The 22,172-nt window shown below is 49.9% G+C and overlaps 1 protein-coding gene across 1 annotated transcript; it reads left to right on the top strand.

Moving 5' to 3' along the window:
- The first annotated feature begins 421 nt into the window (after positions 1–421).
- Positions 422–22,042, top strand: LOC144723383 (protein lifeguard 2-like). Its single transcript, XM_078602126.1, has 6 exons — positions 422–457; positions 1,213–1,250; positions 1,465–1,552; positions 1,984–2,079; positions 3,891–3,944; positions 19,519–22,042. Exons 1-6 carry the CDS (start codon positions 422–424, stop codon positions 19,663–19,665), a joined length of 459 nt encoding a protein of 152 aa, XP_078458252.1. The 3' UTR covers positions 19,666–22,042.
- Positions 22,043–22,172: the final 130 nt, after the last annotated feature.

Below are 22,172 nucleotides of genomic sequence, written 5' to 3' on the forward strand. Positions count from 1 at the left end.
TCAGTGGTTAAACTGGGTTCTCAAGTGTAGGCTCAGCATTGTCACCAATGACTGCACAAAAATGCCATGTAAAATGTTTTGCCCTTAATTTGGTGAAATCGCAGCTCTTGATAAACATTATTTGGTTATTCTGGCTGTGAGAACAATATGAGATTGAGTGACAAGTAACCTCAGGTTGTATGGGAAAGTGTAACCCCTTCTGATATGGCCAATTAAAGGCATTTTTGGCAAAGTCCTGTAAACGTTTTCCACACGTGTACTCTGACGCACACTGTGTTCTGCTCTGCATGCCTTCTGAATAGAGTCTTTGTCTCATTACATAATTCTAAAAGCACAGTTGTAATAAAGTATGGAGAAAATATACAAAAACTATATTTGTAAAACATTAAAATATATGATCGTTTTATATTTTGACAGGAGAATGTTTCCTCTCAACTACATCTTGCTGTCTGTGTTTGTAAGTACTTCAGTTTTATTATTTTAATTCACGATATTCGGGATACTTTGAGATTATTTATCAAGACAGTTAATGAATTAATAAATTGTATTATTTAATTTAAACATCTGTTATATCAAACACCAGGTGATGAAAAATGGTTGCAAAAAATGTCAGTTATATGATCTAGTTAATTTATAAACCAAGATTACAAATTTTGCGTGAAAATATTGTTTGTTATACAAATTGGCCTTAATGTGTTGTGAATATTTAATAAGTATTTGATAAAGTGTTTACATAACGTTAATAGTTGACTTTGCATTTGTTTATATGCTGCTTTATTCATTTTAAATAAAAAAATTGGTTTATAAATCTTGATTTGAAGCTTTCGTGACTCCAGGAATCCATACTCTTTGGTTCTTTCGGTAAAGAAATAAAATAAAACAAATCACTACGTTTCGATCACAACACAAGCAATCTTCATGGTTTATAAAGATGATACTTTTTACTAATTAAATTGTAATATCACCTCCTACTTAGTAGGACCCTCCTGAACAATAATTTTGAGACTCGGTGAGGCTTTCCTGGGTAAACAAGTGTAATAATCAAATTTGTGTATTGAAAATGTATTACATATGCGGTTTATGTCTGCTGAATAGCACACGGTGATGACTGGATGCATATTCAGATGACCACAGTGGGCCCTGAGAGACCAAGGCTTTTGTTGAACGCATTAAAGAGTCCTGTATCAATGTACCTCCCCCACCCCTTGACAGACGCTGGCCATGGCTTACATGACGAGGATGCTAGCCAGGTGCTCAGAATCTGAACACTCATGCATACCCCCAATTAAATTGCATTGCTCTATACTCACACTCTTGCAGCGTAATTCTCATATAAAAAAAGACTAAATATAAATTATTGTCAACATTGTATGATGTACTACACACGCTTATCTTTTATCACAAGCCCTATTTTTGAAGACAAAGGTACTGATGTTGTAAATCTGTCATGCTGGGTGTGAGCAGTCACTACAGTACCAAGTCGGTTCTCATGTGTCTGGGCATCACGGCAATGGTGTGTGCAGCAGTCACCCTCTTCTGCTTCCAGACCAAGGTACAGTTTGGCCTTTTTTTTTAATTTGTGTTCCCATAAGTTCGCAACTGGGATTGAACAGTTGCACGGTGGGTTCACACAATGTGCTATGAACCTGGCAACTTGAATTTGTATTCCCGACCGTGGCTGTCATCAGTGGAGAGTGATATCTGTACCAGTTCCGAGGTGCCAACCCGCACTGACCAACGTGGTGAAATATAGTCAAACAACACCCATGACATGGGGAGGTCTGCATCCAGCATTGCCTTGGCAAAGGGCTGAAAATTAAGTCCACAGCATTAAATTCTGATAATATTTTAATTCTAGATATCTCCAAGTTGTAGGTTAAGATTGATATACAGTTTATTAGATGTTGATACGCATCTTAAATCTTGTCACTGCATCGCAGCACATTGGTTTGAGATTGTGCGTGTGTGCATGCGTTTCCACAGTTTGACTTCACATCAAGCCACGGCCTCATGTTCGTATTGTCCATGGCTCTCTTCCTGACTGGGCTGGTGGTTGTCTTCACTGTGCCATTTGGATACGTGAGTCCAACACATAGCATGCATTTTATACCATAGGGACTGACTGATGTGTCCAATATTGTCCTCTAACACATCTACACGTAGTTTAGTTTCGAGAACAATGTCTAACAAGAAGTTATCTCTAATGGTAGGGTTGTCATTCCATTTCAAGGGTAGCCTGTCTTAGTGTCATTGATATAATAAAAATGCTGTTTTCATAACAAATATTGACATTCTTCCTGACTCATACAGTAGTTGATATTAAATATCACTTGCTTTTATTATGATTAACATTTTAAAGTGTAGCAAAACTATGCAGGTAATTACTTACTCTTTGGTTCTTTAGGTAAAGTCACGTAGGAAAAAAAAACGAAAATTCATATATATCGACGTTTCGATCGCAACACAAGCGGTCGTCCTCAGGCGGAAAAAATATCCAGCAGTGGAACTGCTGAACTAGCGAGAGAGCTGTTACAACAAGAGGTTATTTATGTGGCATTGGGCAAGCAAGCGGGGTCTGAGCTGGGAAGGTATTCTATCCCTGGACGCAAGCACGTCAGTTGTGTTAACGGATTAGGGAGAGAGAGATTAGCATGAAATGAGCTTCCGTCGCTATCATCCCCGCATATGCGCACAACAGCAGAGTAAATGGGAGATTAGCACTATGTTAATGGTAGAGATTAGGGGGATTAGTAAGTTAATGTTATGTCTGTGTAACACAAGCTGCGGCGCTGCCAACTGCGCTGTGAGGCAAGCGCGTCCACACACGAGAACCACCGCAATGGTGGTCATGCCAGTGTGTCACAAAGCCCATCACACAGCCAGAACCATCGATACATCGAGGCGAAGGGAGCAGAAGTGGCCATGTTAGTGAGACCCCAGCCCGTTAATGCAGAGGCACCTAACACGGCAATGCAACTCAGAGAGTCGATATATCGATGGTTCTGGCTGTGTGATGGGCTTTGTGTCTCACTGGCGTGACCACCGTTGCGGTGGTTCTCTTGCGTGGACGCGCTTGCCTCGCAGCGCAGTTGCCAGCGCCGCAGCTTGTGTTACACATAGACATGACATTAACTTGCTAATCCCCCTAATCTCTCTGCCTAATCTCTCCCATCAACATAGTGCTAATCTCCCATTAACACTGCTGTTGTGCACATATGCTGGGATGATACTCTTATGCTGCGACGGAAGCTCCTTTCATGTTAATCTCTCTCTCCCTAATCTACCCCATTAACACAACTGATGTGCTTACGTCCGGGGATGGAATTCCTTTCCAGCTCAGACTCCGCTTGCTTGCCAATCGCCACGTAAATAACCTCTTTTTGTAACAGCTCTCTCGCTGGTTCAGCAGTTCAGCAGTTCCACTGCTGGATCATTTTTTTCCGCCTGAGGACGACCGCTTGTGTTGCGATCGAAACGTCGTGATATGTTATTTTTTATTTTATTTTTCTACCTACGTGACTTTACCGAAAGAACCAAAGAGTATGGATTCCTGCAGTCACGAAAGCTTGAAATCAAGAGGTAATTACATAGTCATACATATGCTATTGTTTTTGAACTGTATATTTATGCTTCCAGATCTATATTCATTTATGAACCCACACTGAAGTGTGATGAAATGTGGTCACATAGTCTTCATGACGCACACAGGAATGGGGAGACTCTAATCCAGCATCTGATTGACAAATAATGGATGTACGATTTTGTAGCTATAGGTTACCTTTCAAAATATGTTGTTTTGGCTTGTGAAGCATATGCCGTAACTGCTGAATGTGTTATGTAATATCGTAAACCAGGAGTTGTTGTAAGGGATGAGCCACGTGTGTCCGCAGATCCCCTGGATACAGAAGGCATATACAGGCCTGGGCGCTGTGGTTTTCACTTTGGTGAGCTTTTGATCCTCATGGCCTACCATATCCCTAGAGGCAGAAAATCAAATATTATGTTTATAATCTGTTCCAGCTTCGCCAAATATGCAAAGACCTATCTTTTCATAATACTAACAGATCTCTTCGCGTTCGACACCCCATAATTCCGTCGTGTTTTTAAATCCTTTATATTAAGTTCGCTTGCATGCTTACGACCGTGTAAATCTTGCGGTCGTTTTTTAACCCACTTCCCGTGATCCAATCGAGCTGATATTTTCCACACAGACTCGTTGTGCGTGACAATTAATGTTCGTGAATTTTTTTTTCCAAAATGTTACATGTTTTAAGCAAATTTTTTTTTATATTACACTAGCAGAAGTACCCGGCGTTGCCCGGGTGAAAAATATATTTCTTAATAACCTTACATATATATACAGATACTAAGGTATTGTCAAAGCCCACCGGGCTTTGACAATACTCACCACTCACGCTCACCACTCACCGTCTCTGTCTCCACTCACCCTCACCCTAACCACTCACCCTCACTACTCACTAATCACCCTCACCACTCACCACTCATCCTCACAACTCACTACTCACCTTCACCACTCACCTTCACCACTGACCCTCACCACTCACCCTCACCACTCATCCCCACCACTCACGCCTAACCACTCACCCTCACTACTCACCATCACCACTTACCCTCACCACTCACTCTTCACTACTCACCCTCACCACTCACCATCACCACAAACCCTCACCACTCACCCTCACCACTAACCCTCACCACTCATCCTGACCACTCACCCTCACCACTCACCCCTCACCATCACCACTCACCCTCACCACTCACCATCACCACTCACCCTCACTACTCACCCTCACCATTCACCACTCACAGCTCACCCTCACCACTCATCCTCACCACTCACACTCACCACTCACTACTCACCACTTACCCTCACCATTCACCCTCACAACTCACCACTCATCAATCTCCCTCACCACTCACTCTCACCACTCACCCTCACCACTCACCCTCACCACTAACCCTCACCACTCTCCCTCACAACTCACTCTCACCATTCAACTCACCATTCAGCCTCACCACTCAACCTCACCACTCACCCACACCGATCACCGTCACAACCACCACTCATCCTCACCAATCACCACTGACCAATCACCACTCTCCCTCACCACTCACTCTCACCATTCAACTCACCATTCAGCCTCACCACTCAACCTCACCACTTAACCTCACCACTCACCCTCACCACTCACCACTCACCGTAACAACCACCACTCACCCTCACCACTCACCCTCACTACTCACCACTCATCCTAACCAATCACCACTGACCAATCAACACTCACCACTCACCCTCACCACTCTCAACTAACCCTCACCACTCAACCTCACCACTCACCCTCACCACTCATCACTAACCACTCACCCTCACCACTCACCCTCACCACTCACGCTCACCACTCACCCTCACCACTCACCACTCACGCTCACCACTCACCCTCACCACTCACCACTCACTAATCACCACTCACAACCGCAACTCACCCTCACCACTTACCCTGACAACTCACCCTCACCACTCATTCTCACCATTCACCCTCACCACTCACCCTCACAACAACCACTCACCCTCACCGCTCACCACTCAGCCTCACCACTCACCACTCACCACCACCAATCACCCCTCACCACTAACCCTCACCACTCACCCTCACCAATCTCCCTCACCACTCACCCTCACCACTCACCCTCATCACTCACCACTCTCCCTCACCACTCACTCTCACCATTCAACTCACCATTCAGCCTCACCACTTACCCTCACCACTCACCGTCACAACCACCACTCACTCTCACCACTCACCCTCACTACTCACCACTCATCCTCACCAATCACCACTGACCAATCACCACTAACCACTCACCCTCACCTCTCTCCACTAACCCTCACCACTCACCCTCACCACTCACCCTCACCACTAACCACTCTCTCACCCCTCACCCTCACCACTCAACACTCACAACTCACCCTCACCACACACCCTCAGCACTCACGCTCACCACTCACCCTCACCACTCACGCTCACAACTCACCCTCACCACTCACCCTCACCACTCACTAATCACCACTCACAAAAGCCACTCACCCTCACCACTCACCCTAACCACTCACCCTAACCACTCACTCTCACCACTCACCCTCACCCTCACAACAACCACTCACCCTCACCACTCACCCTCACCACTCATCCTCACCAATCACACCCTCACCAATCACCACTCACCCTCACTGCTCACCCTCAATGCTCACCCTCACCGCTCAGCACTCACCCTCACCACTCACCACTCACCCTCACCACTCACGCTCACCACTCACCACTCACGCTTACCACTCACCACTCACCATTACCATTCACCCTCACCACTCACTAATCACCACTCACAACCGCCACTCACCCTCACCACTCACCCTCACCACTCACTCTCACCACTCACCCTCACCACTCACCCTCACCACTCACCCTCACAACAACCACTCACCCTCACCGCTCACCACTCACCCTTACCACGCACCCTCACCACTCACCACTCATCCTCACCAATCACACCCTCACCAATCACCACTCACCCTCACCACTCACCCTCACTACTCACCACTCATCCTCACCAATCACACCCTCACCAATCACCGCTCACCCTCACCACTCACCACTCACGCTCACCACTCACTAATCACCACTCACAACCGCCACTCACAACCGCCACTCACCCTCACCACTCATCCTCACTACTCACCACTCATCCTCACCAATCACACCCTCACCAATCACCACTCACCCTCACCACTCACGCTCACCACTCACCATCACCACTCACTAATCACCACTCACAACCGCCACTCACCCTCACCACTCACCCTCACCACTCACCCTCACCACTCACGCTCACCCTCACCACTCACCCCTAACTAATCACCACTCACAACCGCCACTCACCCTCACCACTCACCACTCACCCTCACCACTCACCCTCACTAATCACCACTCATCCTCACCAATCACACCCTCACCAATCACCACTCACCCTCACCACTCACCCCCACCACTCACGCTCACCACTCACTACTCACCCTCACCCCTCACCACTCACCACACTCACCACTCACCCTCACCACTCTCCCTCACCACTCACCCTTGCCACTCACCCTCACCACTCACCAGTCACACTCACCAATCACGCTCACCACTCACCCTCACTACTCACCCTCACTACTCACCCTAACTACTCACCACTCACCCTCACTCATCCTCACAACCACCACTCACCCTATTCCCGTTTTAAAAAAACTTGCTTACGTGTCGCCACGTGCACACCACTCACGCTCACCGCTCACCCTCACCACTCACCATTCACGCTCACCACTCACCCTGACCACTCACTAATCACCACTCACAACCGCCACTCACAACCGCCACTCACCACTCACCCTCACTACTCACCTCTCATCCTCACCAATCACACCCTCACCACTCACGCTCACCACTCACCCTCACCACTCACGCTCACCACTAACCATTACCACTCACCCTCACCACTCACTAATCACCACTCACCCTCCCCACTCACCCTCACAACAACCACTCACCCTCACCACTCACGCTCACCCTCACCACTCACCCCTCACTAATCACCATTCCCAACTGCCACTCACCCTCACCACTCACCCTCACCACTCACCCTCACCACTCACCCTCCCCACTCTCCCTCACCACTCACTCTCATCATTCAACTCACCATTCAGCCTCACCACTCACCCTCACCACTCACCGTCACAACCACCACTCACCCTCACCACTCACCCGCACTACTCACCACTCTCCACTAACCCTCACCACTCAACATCACCACTCAACCTTACCATTCACCCTCACCACTCACCCTCACAACAACCATTCACCCTCACCATTCACCACACTTACCACTCACCCTCACCACTCTCCCTCACCAGTCACCCTCGCCACTCACCCTCACCACTCACTCTCACCACTCACCCTCACCACTCACCCTCACCACTCACCCTCACAACAACCACTCACCCTCACCGCTCACCACTCACCCTTACCACGCACCCTCACCACTCACCACTCATCCTCACCAATCACACCCTCATCAATCACCACTCACCGTCACCGCTCACCCTCACCACTCACCCCCACCACTCACGCTCACCACTCACTACTCACCCTCACCACTCACCACACTCACCACTCACCCTCACCACTCTCCCTCACCACTCACCCTCGCCACTCTCCCTCACCACTCACCAGTCACACTCACCAATCACGCTCACCACTCACCCTCACTACTCACCCTCACTACTCACCCTAACTACTCACCCTCACTCACCCTCACAACCACCACTCACCCTATTCCCATTTTATAAAAACTTGCTTACGTGTCGCCACGTGCACACCACTCACGCTCACCGCTCACCCTCACCACTCACCATTCACGCTCACCACTCACCCTGACCACTCACTAATCACCACTCACAACCGCCACTCACCCTCACTACTCACCCTCACTACTCACCTCTCATCCTCACCAATCACACCCTCACCACTCACGCTCACCACTCACCCTCACCACTCACGCTCACCACTAACCATTACCACTCACCCTCACCACTCACTAATCACCACTCACCCTCACCACTCACCCTCACAACAACCACTCACCCTCACTACTCACCTCTCATCCTCACCAATCACACCCTCACCACTCACGCTCACCACTCACCCTCACCACTCACGCTCACCACTAACCATTACCACTCACCCTCACCACTCACTAATCACCACTCACCCTCACCACTCACCCTCACAACAACCACTCACCCTCACCACTCACGCTCACCCTCACCACTCACCCCTCACTAATCATCATTCCCAACTGCCACTCACCCTCACCACTCACCCTCACCACTCACCCTCACCACTCACCCTCCCCACTCTCCCTCACCACTCACTCTCACCTTTCAACTCACCATTCAGCCTCACCACTCACCCTCACCACTCACCGTCACAACCACCTCTCACCCTCACCACTCACCCGCACTACTCACCACTCTCCACTAACCCTCACCACTCAACATCACCACTCAACCTTACCACTCACCCTCACCACTCACCCTCACAACAACCACTCACCCTCACCACTCACCACACTCACCACTCACCCTCACCACTCTCCCTCACCAGTCACCCTCGCCACTCACCCTCACCACTCACTCTCACCACTCACCCTCACCACTCACCCTCACCACTCACCCGCACAACAACCACTCACCCTTACCGCTCACCACTCACCCTTACCACGCACCCTCACCACTCACCACTCATCCTCACCAATCACACCCTCATCAATCACCACTCACTGTCACCGCTCACCCTCACCACTCAACCTCACCACTCATCACTCAAGCTCACCCTCACCCCTCACTAATCACCACTCACAACCACCACTCAGCCTCACCACTCACCCTCACCACTCAGCACTCATTCTCACCAATAACACCCTCACCAATCATCGCTCACCCTCACCACTCACGCTCACCACTCACCCTCACCACTCACTAATCACCACTCACAACCACCACTCACGCTCACCACTCACCCTCACCACTCACCCTCACCACTCACCCTCACAACAACCACTCACCCTCACCACTCAGTGGTGGTGGTGAAGGTGAGGGTGAGTGGTGAGGGTGAGTGGTGAGGGTGAGTGGTGAGTGGTAGTGGTGAGCTTGAGTGTTGAGGAGGAATGGTGAGGGTGAGTGGTGAGGGAGAGGGGTGAGCGTGAGTGGTGAGGGTGAGTGGTGAGGGTGAGTGTGAGTGGTGAGGGGTCTGTGGTGAGTGTGAGTGGTGAGGGGTCTGTGGTGAGTGATGAGTGGTGAGGTGATGAGTGGTGAGGTTGTGAGTGGCGAGGGTGAGTGGTGAGGGTGAGTGAGGGTGAGTGAGAGGTGAGGGTGAGTGGTGGTGGTGTGGGTGAGTAGTGGTGGTGAGGGTGAGTAGTGAGGGTGAGTGAGTGGTGAGGGTGTATATATTTTGCCTATGATGACAGCGGTACATGCTGATGTTTTTCCCATTCGTAGCAGTTTATATCAACTCTATAACCAACTTATATTAAACGGGAACAGGGCGATTCTAAATGAATCTACAACCTTCGATTCCTTTGCGCGATTCAGAGAATCGATTCTTGGCGCGTCGGGTTTAAAAGTCATTACACAGTTGTATTTTCATTGGTTTGTAATGTTTTAAAGTTTTCAGAAGATTTTAAATGTATTTTCCCCCCGGGCAACGCTGGGTATATCGAGTTTATACCACAAAGTCGTCGCCTGAGACGTGTGGGGTGTCGAGGCCTAGTACCGTGCAGAGCCTCCGGCCTCGCCTAGATTGCCCACCCGGCCGAGGCTGGGTGCTGTGGCCGTTACCCCCCCCCCCTCCCGCGCTACAATAATAGTCTAATCGCTATAATTTTATTATCTACCGACCCTATGATAGTAATTGCACACATTGGGGTGGGGGGGGAGTGAAGAGGACGTGAAACTTTGATGAATTTACCTCAGCGTGGCGTGTTAATGCGTGCGCATATTTTTAACCGGAATTAAAAATGGCGTCCACTCCGCAGCGACGGCGTTACTGCCCGTTGCCAGGGGCCAACCGCCCGTTGCCAGGGGCAACCGCCTTCCCGCATGCGCAACGGCGTGCTTCGTTACGTGCCGGTCGGCAATCTAACCTATATAATTCATTTTTTGTCTGTCTGTCTGTCTGTCCGTCCGTCTGCGTACGCTCCCTACCGGGGGATTTAGCTCTCGGACCGTGGGGTTCGGCGAGATTAAATTTTGCAGGTGGGCACGCCCCCGGCCCCGCGGTAAGCTTAGGCATTTCCGATTTTTCGTCTCTAAACTTTAAATTGGACCGATTATCGATTTAGTGCGATTTCTCTTTATTTAGTAATTTAACGCTTTATTTATTTATTTACTATTGCCGACCGGCGCGGACCACGGCGGTTGCCCCTGGCAACGGGTAGCAACGCCTTCGCTGCGGGGTGGACGCCATTTTTAATTCCCGTTAAAAATATGCGCACGCATTAACACGCGACTCTGAGGTAAATTCATCAAAGTTTCACGTCCTCTTCACTCCCCCCCAACCCCAATGTGTGCAATTACTATTATAGGGTCGGTAGATAATAAAATTATAGCGATTAGCCAGTATTATTGTAGCGCGGGGGGGGGGGGGGGGGGGTAATGGCCCCAGTACCCAGCCTCAGCCGAGTGGGCAATCTAGGCGAGGCCGGAGGCTCTGCAGGGTACTAGGCCTCGACACCCCACACGTGTCAAGCGACGACTTTGTGTTATAAACTCGATATACCCAGCATTGCCCGGGGGGAAAATACATTTAAAATCTTCTGAAAACTTTAAAACATTACATACCAATTCAAGTACAACTGTGTAATTACTTTTAAACCCGACGCGCCAAAAATCGATTCTCTGAATCGCGCAAAGGACTAATCGAAGGTTGTAGATTACTTTAGGATTGCGCTGTTCCCGTTTAAAATAAGTTGGTTATAGAGTTGATATAAACTGCTACGAATGGGAAATATCCGGCGTTTACTGGGGCAAAAATATAATGGTGAGGGTGTGATTGGTGAGGATGAGTAGTGAGGGTGAGTGGTGAGGGTGAGTGGTGAGGGTGAGTGGCGGTTTGAGTGGCGATTGTGAGTGGTGATTAGTGAGTGGTGAGGGTGAGTGGTGAGTTGTGAGGGTGAGCGGTGAGTGGTGAGGCTGAATGGTGAGTTGAATGGTGAGAGTGAGTGGTGAGGGAGAGTGGGGAGTGGTGAGGGTGAGTCGTGAGGGTGAGTGGTGAGGCTGAATGGTGAGGTTGAATGGTGAGAGTGAGTGGTGAGTGGTGAGGGAGAGTGGTGAGGGTGAGGGGTGAGTGGTGAGGGTGATTGGTGACGAAGAGTGATGAGGTTGAGTGGTGAGTAGTAAGGGTGAGTGGTGATGGTGAGGGTTAGTGGTGAGGGTGAGTGGTAAGGGTGAGTGGTGAGGGTTAGTGGTGAGGGTGAGTGGTCAGGGTGAGTGGTGAGGGTGAGTGGTGAGGGTGAGTGGTGAGTGGTGAGCGGTGAGGGTGAGTGGTTGTTGTGAGGGTGAGTGGCAGTTGTGAGTGGTGATGGGTGAGTGGTGAGTGCTGAGCGTGAGTGGTGAGGGTGAGTGGTGAGGGTGAGTGGTGAGGGTGAGTGCTGAGTGGTGAGGGTGAGTGGTGAGAGAGTCGTTAGTTTTGAGGGTGAGTGGTGAGGTTGAGTGGTGAGGGTTAGTGGAGAGTGGTGAGTGGTGATTGGTCAGTGGTGATTGGTCAGGATGAATGGTGAGTAGTGAGGGTGAGGTTGATTGGTGAGGTTGAGTGGTGAGGGTGAGTGGTGAGGGTGAGTGGTGGTTGTGACGGTGAGTGGTGAGGGTGAGTGGTGAGGGCGAGTGGTGAGGCTGAATGGTGAGGGTGAATGGTGAGAGTGAGTGGTGAGGGTGAGTGGTGAGGGTGAGTGCTGAGTGGTGAGGGTGAGTGGTGAGAGAGTTGTTAGTTTTGAGGGTGAGTGGTGAGGTTGAGTGGTCAGGGTTAGTGGAGAGTGGTGAGTGGTGATTGGTCAGTGGTGATTGGTCAGGATGAATGGAGAGTAGTGAGGGTGTGGTTGAGTGGTGAGGTTGAGTGGTGAGGGTGAGTGGTGAGGGTGAGTGGTGGTTGTGACGGTGAGTGGTGAGTGGTGAGGGTGAGTGGTGAGGGTGAGTGGTGAGGCTAAATGGTGAGGGTGAATGGTGAGAGTGAGTGGTGAGGGAGAGTGGTGAGGGTGAGTGGTGATGGTGAGGGGTGAGTGGTGAGTGGTGAGGGTGAGGGGTGAGTGGTGAGGGGTGAGTGGTGAGGGTGAGTGGTGACGAAGAATGGTGAGGTTGAGTGGTGAGTAGTAAGGGTGAGTGGTGATGGTGAGGGTTAGTGGTGAGGGTGAGTGGTAAGGGTGAGTGGTGAGGGTTAGTGGTGAGGGTGAGTGGTCAGGGTGAGTGGTGATGGTGAGTGGTGAGGGTGAGTGGTGAGCGGTGAGGGTGAGTGGTTGTTGTGAGGGTGAGTGGTGAGTGGTGACGGTGAGTGGTGAGGGAGAGTGGTGAGGGAGAGGGGTTAGGGTGAGTGTTGAGGGTGAATGGTGAGGGTGAGTGGTGAGGGTGAGTGGTGAGGTTGAGTGGTGAGGTTAAGTGGTGAGGGTGTGTGGTGAGGGTGAGTGGGGAGGGTGAGTGCTGAGGGTGTGGTGAGAGTGAGTGGTGAGGGTGAGTGGTGAGGGTGAGTGGTTAGGATTTGTGATGATGGTGAGTGGTGAGGGTGAGTGTTGATGTTGAGGGTGAGTGGTGAGGAGGTGTGGTGAATAGTAAGGGTGAGTGGTGAGAGTGAGTGGTGAGGGTAAGGGTGAGTGGTGAGTGGTCAGTGGTGAGGTTGAGTGGTGAGTAGGAAGGGTGAGTGGTGAGTGGGGAGGGTGAGTGGTCAGGGGTGAGGGTTCGTGGTGAGGTTGAGTGGTGCGTAGGAAGGGTGAGTGGGGAGGGTGAGTGGTCAGTGGTGAGGGGTCAGGGTTAGTGGTGAGGGTGAGTGGTGAGGGTGAGTTTTGAGGGTTAGTGGTGAGGGGTGATTGGTGGTGGTGAGGGTGAGTGGTGAGGGTGAGTGGTGAGGGTGAGGGTGAGTAGTGACGGTGAGTGGTGATGGTGAGTGTGAGTGGTGAGGGTGAGTGGTGACGAAGAGTGGTGACGTTGAGTGGTGAGTAGTAAGGGTGAGTGGTGAGGGTGAGGGTAAGTGGTGAGGGTGAGTGGTGAGGGTGAGTGGTGAGGGTGAGTGGTGAGGGTGAATGGTGAGAGTGAGTGGTGAGTGGTGAGGGAGAGTGGTGAGGGTGAGTGGTGATGGTGAGTGGTGAGGGTGAGTGTTGAGCGGTGAGGGTGAGTGTTGAGCGGTGAGGGTGAGTGGTTGTTGTGAGGGTGAGTGGCAGTTGTGAGTGGTGATGGGTGAGTGGTGAGTGGTGAGCGTGAGTGGTGAGGGTGAGTGGTGAGGGTGAGTGCTGAGTGGTGAGGGTGAGTGGTGAGAGAGTCGTTAGTTTTGAGGGTGAGTGGTGAGGTTGAGTGGTGAGGGTTAGTGGAGAGTGGTGAGTGGTGATTGGTCAGTGGTGATTGGTCAGGATGAATGATGAGTAGTGAGGGTGAGGTTGAGTGGTGAGGGTGAGTGGTGAGGGTGAGTGGTGAGGGTGAATGGTGAGAGTGAGTGGTGAGTGGTGAGGGAGAGTGGTGAGGGTGAATGGTGAGAGTGAGTGGTGAGTGGTGAGGGAGAGTGGTGAGGGTGAGTGGTGATGGTGAGGGGTGAGTGGTGAGGGTGAGGGGTGAGTGGTGAGGGGTGAGTGGTGAGGGTGAGTGATGACGAAGTGTGGTGAGGTTGAGTGGTGAGTAGTAAGGGTGAGTGGTGATGGTGAGGGTTAGTGGTGAGGGTGAGTGGTGAGGGTGAGTGCTGAGTGGTGAGGGTGAGTGGTGATGGTGAGTGGTGAGGTTGAGTGGTGAGGGTTAGTGGAGAGTGGTGAGTGGTGATTGGTCAGTGGTGATTGGTCAGGATGAATGGTGAGTAGTGAGGGTGAGGTTGATTGGTGAGGTTGAGTGGTGAGGGTGAGTGGTGAGGGTGAGTGGTGGTTGTGACGGTGAGTGGTGAGGGTGAGTGGTGAGGGCGAGTGGTGAGGCTGAATGGTGAGGGTGAATGGTTAGAGTGAGTGGTGAGGGTGAGTGGTGAGGGTGAGTGCTGAGTGGTGAGGGTGAGTGGTGAGAGAGTTGTTCGTTTTGAGGGTGAGTGGTGAGGTTGATTGGTGAGGGTTAGTGGAGAGTGGTGAGTGGTGATTGGTCAGTGGTGATTGGTCAGGATGAATGGAGAGTAGTGAGGGTGTGGTTGAGTGGTGAGGTTGAGTGGTGAGGGTGAGTGGTGAGGGTGAGTGGTGGTTGTGACGGTGAGTGGTGAGTGGTGAGGGTGAGTGGTGAGGGTGAGTGGTGAGGCTGAATGGTGAGGGTGAATTGTGAGAGTGAGTGGTGAGGGAGAGTGGTGAGGCTGAGTGGTGATGGTGAGGGGTGAGTGGTGAGGGTGAGTGGTGAGGGTGAGGGGTGAGTGGTGAGGGGTGAGTGGTGAGGGTGAGTGGTGACGAAGAGTGGTGAGGTTGAGTGGTGAGTAGTAAGGGTGAGTGGTGATGGTGAGGGTTAGTGGTGAGGGTGAGTGGTAAGGGTGAGTGGTGAGGGTTAGTGGTGAGGGTGAGTGGTCAGGGTGAGTGGTGATGGTGAGTGGTGAGGGTGAGTGGTGAGCGGTGAGTGGTTGTTGTGAGGGTGAGTGGTGAGTGGTGATGGTGAGTGGTGAGGGAGAGTGGTGAGGGAGAGGGGTTAGGGTGAGTGTTGAGGTTGAATGGTGAGGGTGAGTGGTGAGGGTGAGTGGTGAGGTTGAGTGGTGAGGTTAAGTGGTGAGGGTGTGTGGTGAGGGTGAGTGGGGAGGGTGTGGTGAGAGTGAGTGGTGAGGGTGAGTGGTGAGGGTGAGTGGTTAGGATTTGTGATGATGGTGAGTGGTGAGGGTGAGTGTTGATGTTGAGGGTGAGTGGTGAGGGTGTGTGGTGAATAGTAAGGGTGAGTGGTGAGAGTGAGTGGTGAGGGTAAGGGTGAGTGGTGAGTGGTCAGTGGTGAGGTTGAGTGGTGAGTAGGAAGGGTGAGTGGTGAGTGGGGAGGGTGAGTGGTCAGGGGTGAGGGTTCGTGGTGAGGTTGAGTGGTGAGTAGGAAGGGTGAGTGGGGAGGGTGAGTGGTCAGTAGTGAGGGGTCAGGGTTAGTGGTGAGGGTGAGTGGTGAGGGTGAGTTTTGAGGGTTAGTGGTGAGGGGTGATTGGTGGTGGTGAGGGTGAGTGGTGAGGGTGAGTGGTGAGGGTGAGTGGTGAGGGTGAGTAGTGACGGTGAGTGGTGATGGTGAGTGAGTGGTGATGGTGAGGGGTGAGTGGTGAGGGTGAGTGGTGACGAAGAGTGGTGACGTTGAGTGGTGAGTAGTAAGGGTGAGTGGTGAGGGTGAGGGTAAGTGGTGAGGCTGAGTGGTGAGGGTTAGTGGTGAGGGTGAGTGGTTAGGGTTTATGGTGATGGTGAGTGGTGAGGATGAGTGGTGAGGGTGAGTGGTGAGGGTGAGTGGTTAGCGGTGAGTGGTGGGGATGAGTGTTGAGGTTTAGTGGTGAGGGTGAGTGGTGAGGGTGAGTAGTTAGGGTTTATGGTGATGGTGAGGATGAGTGGTGAGGGTGAGTGGTGAGGGTAAGTGGTGATGGTGAGTAGTGAGGTGAGTGGTGAGGGTGAGTGGTGAGGGTGAGTGGTGAATGGTGAGGGTAAGTGGTGATGGTGAGTAGTGAGGGTGAGTGGTTAGGGGTGAGTGGTGGGGATGAGTGGTGAGGGTGAGGGTCAGTGGTGAAGGTGAGTGGTGAAGGTGATTAGTAAGTAGTGAGGATGAGTGGTGAGTGGTGAGTGTGATTAGTGAGTAGTGAGGGTGAGTGGTGAGGGTGAGTGGAGAGGGAGAGAGTGAGTGGTGAGTGTGAGTGGTGAGGGTGAGTGGTGGTGGTGAGGGTGAGTGGTAAGCGTGAGTGGTGAGGGAGAGGGTGAGTGGTAAGGGTGAGTGGTGAGTGGTGAGGCTGAATGGTCATGGTGAATGGTGAGGGTGAGTGGTGAGGGTTAGTGGTGATTGGTGATTGGTGAGTGGTGAGGGTGAGTGGTGAGGGTGAGGGAGATTGGTGAGGGAGATTGGTGAGTGGTGAGTTGTGATGGTGAATGGTGAGGGTGAGTAGTGAGTGGGAGTGGTGAGGATGAGTGGTGATGGTGAGTTGTGAGTGGTGAGTGGTGAAAGGTATTGTCAAAGCCCACCGGGCTTTGACACCGGGCTTTGACAATGCCTTAGTAGCTGTGTATATATGTAAGGTTATTAAGAAATATATTTTTCACCCGGGCAACGCCGGGTACTTCTGCGAGTAGTAAATAAATAAATTAAGAGAAATCGCACTAAATCGATAATCGGTCCGATTTAAAGTTTAGAGACGAAAAATCGGAAATGCCTAAGTTTACCGCGGGGCGGGGGCATGCCCACCTGCAAAATTTAATCTCGGCGAACCCCACGGTCCGAGAGCTAAATCCCCCGGAAGCGAGCATACGCAGACGGACAGACAGACAGACAGACGGACAGACAGACAAAAAGTGACGTTTATAGGTAAGATTTATTCAAATAGAACTCATTCATGGCTTTGGCTGAACGTCACAGTGTAGGAGCCCAGAGCGTGACACCTCCACAGGCCCTGGCGGAGTAGCGCAGTTGGTAGCGCCCTCGCTTCCCATGCCAAAGGTCGCGGGATCGATCCCTGCGTCCTCCACAGGCGAATATATTTTTTTAATCCTTTATATTAAGTTTGCTTGCTTGCTTACGACCGTGCAAATCTTTCGGTCGTTTTTTAACCCACTTCCCGTGATCCAATCGAGCTGACAATTAATTTTCGTGAAAATTTTTTTCCAAAATTTTACAGTTTTTAGGACAAAAATATTATATTTAATTACCAATTGCTTAATTATGCCATGCAATCATCTGACCCATAGGTGGCAGCCATCTCAAGCCAGAGGACGAGAGGACTCTAGCCGCTACGCATATAAAGGATTTATAGTGAAAAACTTTGTTTTTACGGGTTATACTTGTGTAATAAAAGACTCGGACGCTTCTCTCTGTCCTGTGTCCTTTATTTGGGTTCGATCTCTTTTCCTCACGGTACTCCCCTATAAACTCTCCACTCTGCAGCCCCAGGCTGCTGTCGCTCACGTAGCCCCCACTCTGCAGCCCCAGGCTGCTGTCGCTCACGTAGCCCAAACTTCCTCCTAGCAGCCCCGCCGCTGTCACGTCGTGCAGACCCCTGCTGCCGACTCCTCCCTTGCAGACCCGCTGCTCTCTGCAGCCTCCTCGCTGCTCCTCCTGCCCCGGGGTCGGTCACCGTTGGCCGACGGTGCCGATCCTCGTGGCTCGGGTGTGTGGCGACCTCGCCACTCTCTCTCACCCTTCGCCCTGCGTGGCCTCTCACTTTTCCCAGTCCCCGATCACTCCCGACTGCTTCCGGTTACCCCCCTTATAGACCCTTACCCTCTCCCCCACGTGACGTAACTCCTCCCCCCATGACGTCACTTCCGGGAGGTCGTTTACGCCCGCATTACACTTGTTCCCGCTTGCGCTGCTCGCCTGCTTCGCTCTGCTCCCCCTCTCTCTCTCAAACTCTCCACGGCTTGCTTCCTCTTTCTCACTCTCCTCGCCTCTCCACTGCTAGCCTGTTCTCTCTCTCACTCTCCTAGTCTCTCCACTGCTAGCCTGTTCTCTCTGTCACTCTCCTAGCCTCTCCACTGCTAGCCTGTTCTCTCTCTCCTAATATCTCCACTGCTAGCCTGTTCTCTCTCACTTTCCTAGTCTCTCCACTGCTAGCCTGTTCTCTCTCTCACTTTCCTAGTCTCTCCACTGCTAGCCTGTTCTCTCTCTCACTTTCCTAGTCTCTTCACTGCTAGCCTGTTCTCTCTCTCACTTTCCTAGTCTCTCCACTGCTAGCCTGTTCTCTCTCTCACTTTCCTAGTCTCTCCACTGCTAGCCTGTTCTCTCTCTCACTTTCCTAGTCTCTTCACTGCTAGCCTGTTTTCTCTCTCTCTCCTAGTCTCTCCACTGCTAGCCTGTTCTCTCTCTTACTCTCCTAGTCTCTCCACTGCTAGCCTGTTCTGTCTCTCACTCTCCTAGTCTCTCCACTGCTAGCCTGTTTTCTCTCTCTCCCCTAGTGTCTCCACTGCTAGCCTGTTCTCTCTCTCTCCTAGTCTCTCCACTGCTAGCCTGATCTCTCTCTCACTCTCCTAGTCTCTCCACTGCTAGCCTGCCTGTCACGCTCCGCTCACTTTGCTCTCTCTGCTGCTGGCCTACCACTACACACTGATAACTTCCCACCGTACACTCCGCTAGCCTCTCCACTGCTAGCCTATTACTATACACTCGGATAGCTTCTCCACTGCTAGCATCTCACTATATCTTCTGCTAGCTTCTCTACTGCTAACCTTCCACTATATACTACTTTGCTAGCTTCTCTACTGCTAACTATACGCTCTGATAGCTAATCTATCTTTCCTCTTCTCTTCACTGCGACCAACTCCACTTTCTCTCACGCTCCCGTATATAAACCCCTCCTCATCGTCTCAATCTCCCGTCTGCCTGGCGTCTGTTCCGCGCCTACATTTGCAGCCAACCAATCAACTGCTATGCATCTTAATGAGCTGCCTCCTTTCCGTTGCTCCCTCTAACAAGCTATGGCACACATTCATCAATAATTCTTTACTCCCAACTTTTTTTTTGCAGTAAGCTCTTAATTGAATTCACAGCAAATGTTCTTGCTGGTCACCTCTTCCTTACTTTTCTTCCACACGCCTTTGCAGTTCCTGACCTTCGACACACAGCTGTTGATGGGCAACCGGCGACACTCGATCAGCCCCGAGGAGCATGTTTATGGCGCGCTCAGCCTCTACATGGACATTGTGTACATCTTCACCTTCATGCTGCAGCTCTTCGGTACCCGCGATTGACCGTCATCTTAACTCCTCCACTTGCCATGCCCTGCTACCTGCGTGCAAGGTGCATGCCTGCTGGTCAGTCCATCAGTTGATCAGGTGTTGTCATGTGCAAGCATAAGTAGCAATTTCCGGTACTTACTACCCCTCATTCACCCACTTCAGTTGTTCCTGGCCAGTACTTTCGACCATCAGAGGGGAGCTTGTGTATAAAATTGTCCTCATTCGGATGTGGTAGTAAAATGTATGTGTTAGTATATGGGATTGTCCGATGGGAGTTGTGGTGAGCCACATGTATAGTTTGAAGGATGTAGTGCTAATGTTTAAGTCTCAGTGTTTATACTCTAGAGATATTGTTCAGCGAATTGATGCAATGCTTATCATTCGTGCAACTGGAATAAGCAAGTATATATATCTCCAACATACCAGCATTGTCATTACAGCATTTGTAAAACATGTAGTGTGTTTATCGATGTTTATAATTTCAAAAATCCTACTTGTAGTAGCTTAAGACATGAATTGGTACTGTAGGCTTTGTGTTTTATGCAGTTGTCCACTTGGTTACATTTAGTTTATATTACTTTATTTGACTTACTGAAGAACGTATATGGCGAGAGGGTAGTAGTGCCATTGATTAAGTTTACTTAAAATTCATACATACACATGCAAACTGAAGTATACCCTTGAGCTTGAAGTGTGCTCACAAAATAAAAAAAAATCTTAGCCTGATCAAACATTTTGGTTGCTTGGAACAAATTCAGAAATCTTTCCGATCACTGATGTTGCTCCTGTGGTGTTTATAGTCAATTTAGAGACATATGCTCATTCGCCCCATATCGAAGACCACTGCAATGAAGCAGGTGACGTTTGTTTAAGTTCGTGCGAGATTCATTTAGCATCCGTGACCTCGGGACAACCCCGTCAGATCCATACCCTGTCACTTTTTCCTAGTCAAATGTAATTTTGGCATGGACTTCTGCAGATAAGCAGCTGTGCAGTGTAATAATGAATCGTATGTATATTGGGGTTCTCTGCTCATCCAAAGTCCCAGTGATTTTTTTCGGAGGTTTTAATTGACGAATGAGCATAACGGGTTAACTAGTATGTGCTGGTGGTGGGTGGATGTTAACAAGATGCTGGGGTGGGACAAGCTTTTATCATGTGACTCGTAGAAAGCAAGAGTGTTGTGTGACTCAATCTGTTTTGCAGCCAGATGAAATACACGCTGCTAACTTTATGGTACAAATCTTGTACACTTGTCATGGCCGATACCTATCTTAAATCCCCTTGCCCATTCCTCCCCAGTCACTAGCATGATGAGAAGCAATTTAAACACCCAGAAGAAGCAGTCTAGTCAACCCAATGGCATCATTTCTTTTGAGATGGCATTTCGCCATTGCATTTAAGGCAAAGCGTTTCCTGCTGTGAATGGCTTCGCAAGTGCAGTAGACAACAACCACGTTTGAATAGACCACTTCATGCTATTATGCTTCTCAGCTTAGATCGTCACCCACACGCGCCAGTGTTTGGGGTGCACAACCCGATATTAGACATGCATAACTTCCTTACATCGTGATGCACTTTTTTTGTCAGTAGAGGCTAGATTTACACTTCTAGAGGTACTGCATGCTGATACACTAAAGCCAGTCTCAAGACCGAGATAAGCTATGTAAACTGTGCAATGCATTATGAAAGTGTTCCTGGTGTAGATATGGCATAGGTTCAGTGATGAGCAACTCCAGGCCCTTATGAGCCACAGTCCCACTTTTAACATCAATCAACAGGTGGTTGAATAATGACTTAAAGCTTTCGTGACTGCAGGAATTCATATTCATCGGGTCTTTCGGTAAAGTCACGTAGATGGTTCAAAGAATAGAACAAAAAACTACGTTTCGATCCAAACACAAACGATCGTCATCCTCCTGATGTCGTAGTTTTGTTATTTTCTATGAACCATCTACGTGACTTTACCAAAAAGACCCAATGAATAGGTGGTTGAATGTGAAATGATGTGTGGATCAGTAGGCATGGGGTTGCTTTTTCCAATTGAATATAACAGAGCCCTGTTACAGATGTGAAATTTAACTTGAGATTTTTTTCTTGCAGTATAGTATGACTTTACAGGTAAATTATTCTTGGTGGTAGAAATTAAATGTAGCAGCTGCATTTTTTAATCAGTCACTTGGCTCCAAGAATATTAATCGACAGATCTGCCCAACTGTTATCTGTTGTAGTCGTCACACCATTATACATGTTGTGGGGTCTATATTGAGACTGAATGATGCAGCTTGCTGCATTTACATTGGCTGTGCTCATATGAAAATAATGAGTCTATGTAAAGTCACTGTTATTTCAAAACTGATGCTGTGTATTAAACTGTTGGATGACTTAATCGCGAATAACTCTTGTCATTTGACTCAATTTTGATTCTGAGATGTTTTTACTTCCAAAGAATGTGTGTTCACGGCATATATTAAGAAGCTGAAATGAAACCCATTAGATGGAATTAGAACCCGATACAA

The sequence above is a fragment of the Lampetra planeri genome, chromosome 1, assembly GCF_965212315.1.
Source record: "Lampetra planeri chromosome 1, kcLamPlan1.2.h2, whole genome shotgun sequence".
Classification (NCBI taxonomy): Eukaryota; Metazoa; Chordata; class Hyperoartia; order Petromyzontiformes; family Petromyzontidae; genus Lampetra; species Lampetra planeri.